This window comes from Leucoraja erinacea, chromosome 7, assembly GCF_028641065.1.
Source record: "Leucoraja erinacea ecotype New England chromosome 7, Leri_hhj_1, whole genome shotgun sequence".
Lineage (NCBI taxonomy): Eukaryota > Metazoa > Chordata > Chondrichthyes > Rajiformes > Rajidae > Leucoraja > Leucoraja erinaceus.
Window position 1 is genome coordinate 26893587 of NC_073383.1, and position 6000 is coordinate 26899586.

A 6000-nucleotide genomic window follows, 5' to 3' on the forward strand; every position below is an offset into this window, starting at 1 on the left:
GATTCATACCATAAAGGAGCACCATTATATGTAGGAATTTCTCTTGGTGGTAGAGTGAAAGAGAGATTTCGTTGAGCTATGAGCTTGTTGAATTCAGCTTGATTATTCGTCAATTCAAGGAATCCATCTTGAGTTCCTTGGCTTGGCGCAAACGAATGATAGACAGGCCTCTGATAATCATAGTGGCTTGCTCGAGCGTAGAAAAGCGTACTGAGTTGTTGGTTTGTCCCGAGCCTCGACAGCAATTTGTTTCAGTCTCGCACCCAGTTGCTGAGCTGAAGTTTTGTCCATCTTTTGGCTACGTGCTAGTTCTGTCACGAGGCCGGAATCCTCTGGCTGCAGATTTGATTTAGCTGTTGTTTCCTTTTGAGCAGTGCATTTTCTGTAATAAGAGCTCATCCCATCAGATGCTTTAGAGTTGCATCTTGAACACTCACATTCCTTTATCTCCTTCTTTGATTTGACAACTGCCAACTTTGTGGCTAGTTCCAGCTGTTCTTTTTGTCGCCTCATCTCTCCTTTCAGCTGTTCTTCTCGTCGCCTCATCTCTCCTTTCAGCTGTTCTTCTTGCCGCTCAATCTCATGTTTCTTCTCCAAGGCATCCACTTCTATTGAGAGAGCGACTAGATTAGCTTCAACTTCCATTTGAGCAGAGGTCCTTGAAATTGAACTGGCTATAGAACCAGATATATGTCTTGATCTTCGTGTAGATACATTCAAGATACTGTCTTGTGGTGTAATCTCCTCTTCCATTTCAGCACCTTGTTGCATCGCATTTTCAACTGTACCATAAGTAAGTTGTCCAATTTCGACACCTCGCTGAGTAGCATCTCCTTCTATAACACACGCAGTCCTTTGTTCAATTTCAGCTAACCATCTCTTGACATCTTCCATAGAATCATCAAATAACTTCACCTTTTCTTCAAACCACTGGGTATATCTTTTGCGTTCTTCCTGAGGCGGCAGTGAACCCAGAAGTGCTTTATGCTTATCTCCCAACCTCTTTATCAAAGCTGAATAGTTGGCCCAGATTAGCTTGCACTTTGTTCACATTCTCATCTAATTCCATTAGTTCCTTCTGGACATCAAATAACTTCACCATCTTCCTCCTTAACTTGTTTCTCTCCTTCTGGGTTTTTTTCAGAAATGCAACTTGGGCCTTTTCGGTGAATTTAACGTCTCTTCTCATATCTTGGCCGCTCTTCGCCACCTTGTGGCTCCTCTGACTCACCTGATCCATCTTGCTCCATGGATTTAAACAGGTCTTGGCAGATTGCCAAATATGCTAATTCGACAAACAGGGGCTCTTCAGTCTTTATTGATAAACATTAGTCTGAATGTTCCAAAACACCCGATAAGAAACCAAAACAAACTGGTCTTTCAGACAACATCCAAATATTTTCAAAGTATAGAAGTGACTTCAGTTCAGAAATAATGTGTCTTATCTTAACTTCAAAACAAACCAAGGCCAGGCACTGGATCTTCAGTCACTCTCGCTTCTAATATTTTTACACTTTCTCGAGCCTTCAGAGACTTTGTAACTTCTATCTTCCAGCTTATTAAGAAGCTGTTCTAAATTAAAGCATTCCATCTTTCAAATTCAGCATAGTATAATAGCTGTTCTACTCACAATTTTGTGGTGAAGTTTTCTCCCTTAGATAAGTCGCAATAAATCTCAAAGCCAATCGCTGGCTGAGATCTATTTTCTTCAGTTCCATTTCCTAGGAACCGGTCTTCTGGAACTAATTCTTCTGGCACTAATCTCTCTCCAGAGATCCAGCCCAATCTTCTGCTCTTCTTTGGGACTAATTCTACCACCTCATATCTGTAAGGTAGCTTTTGACTTGATGTAGTGGCAGATTATTATATCGTTCTAAGAATTTCTTTCTCTAGCCACTATGTTGAAGACAAAGGGGGTAAGGAGATAGCGTCATTACGTGTGGGAACTTTCCACGAGACATTCGAAGCTGTCCAAAGATAAATCTTTAAAACACAGTCTCTTAATTTATAGTTTCTTATTATCGAAGTAAAACAATGAAATATTCAACCAAACTTCTTCTTGTTTAAGTTCATTTTAATCTTACTCGTAGTCAAACTCCGGCATGTGGCTCCGAAATGTTAGAAAGCTCTGACAAGTTAAAAAGCTCTGAAAATGGTCAAAAGCTATGCCTTCCCCCATGCTTCTTCCGAACTAAACTAAAAAACTACAAGCTTCTGCGCAAGAATCCCAGCAGCAGACACGCCTCCGACTATGTAATAAATTCCACCCACATAATTACAGGCAGACAAAAATTTAAAGGCAAATGCCATAATTTATAACATACTAAGTTAAGCCAAATGTCCACTACACTAATCTTCTCACCAAATCTTGCATTTCTAGAGGTTCTAATACATAGCTCTAGAAATAGGTGGCTCTAGAAATAGTGGACGCATTGGTGATCATTTTCCAATGTTCAATAGATTCAGGATCAGTTCCTGTGGATTGGAGGATAGCTAATGTTATCCCACTTTTCAAGAAAGGAGCGAGAGAGAAAACGGGGAATTACAGACCAGTTAGCCTGACTTCGGTAGTGGGAAAGATGCTGGAGTCAATTATTAAAGAGGTAATAATGGGGCATTTGGATAGCAGTAAAAGGATTAGTCCAAGTCAACATGGATTTATGCTTGACTAATCTTCTGGAATATTTTGGGGATGTGACAAGTAAAATGGATGAAGGGGTGCCATTGGATGTAGTGTATCTAGACTTTCAGAAAACCTTTGATAAGATCCTCACGGGAGGCTGGTGACTAAAATTAGAGCACATGGTATTGGTGGTAGGGTGTTGACATGGATAGAAAATTGGTTGGCAGACTGGAAACAAAGAGTAGGAGTGAACGGGTCCTTTTCAGAATGGCAGGCAGTGGCGAGTGGAGTGCCGCAAGGCTCGGTGTTGGGGCCGCAACTGTTTACCATATATATTAATGATTTGGAAGAGGGAATTAGGAGCAACACTAGCAAGTTTGCGGATGACACAAAGCCGGGTGGTAGTGTGAACTGTGAAGAGGCTGTTAGGAGGTTGCAGGGCGACCTGGACAGGTTGAGTGAGTGGGCAGATGCGTGGCAGATACAGTTAATATAGATAAATGTGAGGTTATCCACTTTGGTGGCAAAAACAAGGGGGCAGATTATTATCTCAATGGGGTTAGGTTAGGTAAAGGGGAGGTGCAGCGAGACCTGGGCATCCTTGTACACCGGTCACTGAAAGTTGGCTTACAGGTACAGCAGACAGTGAAGAAAGCTAATGGAATGTTGGCCTTCATAACAAGGGGATTTCGGTATAGGAGTAAAGAGGTTCTTCTGCAGTTGTATAGGGCTCTGGCGAGACCACATCTGGAGCATTGTGTGCAGTTTTGGTCTCCTAATTTGAGGAAGGACATCCTTGTGATTGAGGCAGTGCAGCGTAGGTTCACGAGATTGATCCCTGGGATGGCGGGACTGTCATATGAGGAAAGATTGAAAAGAATAGGCTTGTATTCACTGGAGTTTAGAAGGATGAGGAGGGATCTTATAGAAACATATAAAATTATAAAAGGACTGGACAAGCTAGATGCAGGAAAAATGTTCCCAATGTTGGGCGAGTCCAGAACCAGGGGCCACAGTCATAGAATAAAGGTAATTTAAGACTGAGGTGAGGAAAAACTTTTTCACCCAGAGAGTTGTGAATTCCCTGCCACAGAGGGCAGTGGAGGCCAAGTCACTGGATGGATTTAAGAGAGAGTTAGATAGAGCTCTAGGGGCTAGTGGAGTCAAGGGATATGGGGAGAAGGCAGGCACGGGTTATTGATAGGGGATGATCAGCCATGATCACAATGAATGGCGCGGTGCTGGCTCGAAGGGCCGAATGGCCTTCTCCTGCACCTATTTTCTATGTTTCTATGTTTCTATATTTAATTAGTAAAATACCTTAAATGAATATTTCAGCTCAGCATTATTTTGGCTAACCATTCAGTTTTCTGCACTGAAAAAAGAACACGTTGGAGTTAAGTTGGGGTTGTGAGTGAGATTGTGTTTTTTTTTTATTACACTAAAATGAACCAAACTGTTTCTCAGGGTAAGATTAAAGCTCAAGTCTTCTGAAATTATGAGTCTGATTGTAGTGGTAGATGTTCCGGTTATAGCTATTTATACATGAACTTGGCATATCAAACTTTTCCTTGAAAATAAACAGAGGCTATCCTTTTTCATTTTCAGCGACCATTTAATGACATGCCATTTAGATTATTATTAAATTTAAAATTTTCCCGTTAAAATGTTATGCTTAATTGAACTGTTTACAACTGAAATATTATTTATAATCATGCTTATGCTCAAAGTTTAATGTCAATCATCAAAGTTAATCTCTTTAAGGGAATCTTGTGCTTAAATATGCATTGGAAAAGGAATTATGAAGTAATGTTTACTGCCGTATTATCCATATTTTTACTGCATCTGTTTCCACAGAGCTGAAAATGATGGACTTGTCAAAGTGAGTGATTTCACCAACTGCTGACTGCACAAGTAATAAATCATGCAGGAACTTCAGAAACGTGAAGGTTACTGAATAGATGAAATTGATGCCATCTTTAGAAGCAATGAAGTACTTGGTAATGAAGTACTTTTTCAGTTACACTGCTTAAGTTTGCATACAACAATAAACCTCTTAATCAAGTGAGGTCATCCATTTACTGAGGCCTGTGTCTATGAGTCTATACAGAGGTCATGGTAACCTTTGTGGTTATTGAAAAAAACTTTCATTTTCATAGATCTGCATTTTCAAAATTAACCTAGATCCTTAAATGTCTATTATTATTTAATTTTGCCATAGAGAAATCGTGCATTGGTGTCAAACAAAGTAGCTGAATGAACAAGGGAAAAGAGCAGAAATTCTCTGTCCCCCAAAAAAACTCAAAGATCCAGTGCTCAATCTCAGTAACGGGGGCCCAGCATACTGTCAGCTTCGCAACCAGGTTTAGAAAGCCATCTCATATTTCACCATCAGTTCCATTCCTTGATATAATGAGCTAGCTCTTATCAGCCATTCTCCTTACTGCAGACTCTCTGATCTCTCAGTGCTTCTTGATAAAGGCTATGAAAGAAGTGACCAATCATACTAGGGCCTTGAGAGGTCAGTAGACTTCAGACATTTCAATTTCAATGTGTTCTCAGCAGCCGCTCTGACTCACGGGATTTAACGTCTGGCACCTGGCTCGTTGTGGGCTCAATTGCTATAATGAGTCAATGCATTACGACTTGCCCAACATGTTGCGAACCATTTTCCCTCCCTCATGAGTTTTACAGGGCCTTGAAAGAAACAACCAGAAGTATAATGGCCCTATGTGTGAGTCAGATTGAAATGGAGTTGTTGATCACTTTTTTTTACAACATATCTGTTCCTTGAAATAATACTGTTTTTGTCAATATAAAAATGATCTACACATTTATAATTCATCCTCAGAGTAAAGACAAATTCTTAACATTCATCCAGAATAATTCACTGACTTGTGCAAATACTTCTGTTATCTTATTGACTGAAGAATAAAATAATAGACAGTACTCCATTGGCAAGAAAATCCATTGATTTCAACATAATTTTAAAATGCAACTTGGAAAATGTTTTAATGTTAATGTAGCTTGTAATAAATTATGTATAAGGGTTCAGTGATTGATTGTAAACTTTTTTTTTAAAACTCCAAGGAAGGAAGCAGAGGTGATGGTGGAAGGTTGTTTCTCGGACTGGAGGCCTGTGTCTAGTGGTGTGCCTCAGGGTTTGGTGCTGGGCCCGTTACTGTTTGTAAACTACATCAATGATTTGGATGAGAACATACAGGGCAAGATTAGCAAATTTGCTGATGATTCAAAAGTGAGTGCTTTTGCAGATAGTGAAGATGGTTGTGAACAATTGCAGCAGGATCTGGATCGATTGACCAGGTGGGCGGAGGAATGGTTGATGGAATTTAATACAGAGAAGTGTGAGTTATTGC

At 40.1% G+C, this 6000-nt stretch overlaps 1 protein-coding gene across 6 annotated transcripts in view; it reads left to right on the forward strand.

Annotated features, from left to right (window-relative positions):
* LOC129698785 (ropporin-1-like) overlaps nucleotides 1-5537 on the forward strand; it is a 38681-nt gene extending 33144 nt beyond the window's left edge. For 5 of the 6 annotated variants that reach the window (XM_055638051.1, XM_055638055.1, XM_055638052.1 and 2 more), the window contains one exon: nucleotides 4481-5530. In XM_055638051.1, the coding sequence (XP_055494026.1) occupies nucleotides 4481-4529 (49 nt within the window). In that variant the 3' untranslated portion in view covers nucleotides 4530-5530. Of the gene's footprint in view, nucleotides 1-4480 lie in introns of all 6 variants that reach the window. The other variant, XM_055638056.1, reaches the window with a different exon arrangement.
* Nucleotides 5538-6000: the final 463 nt, after the last annotated feature.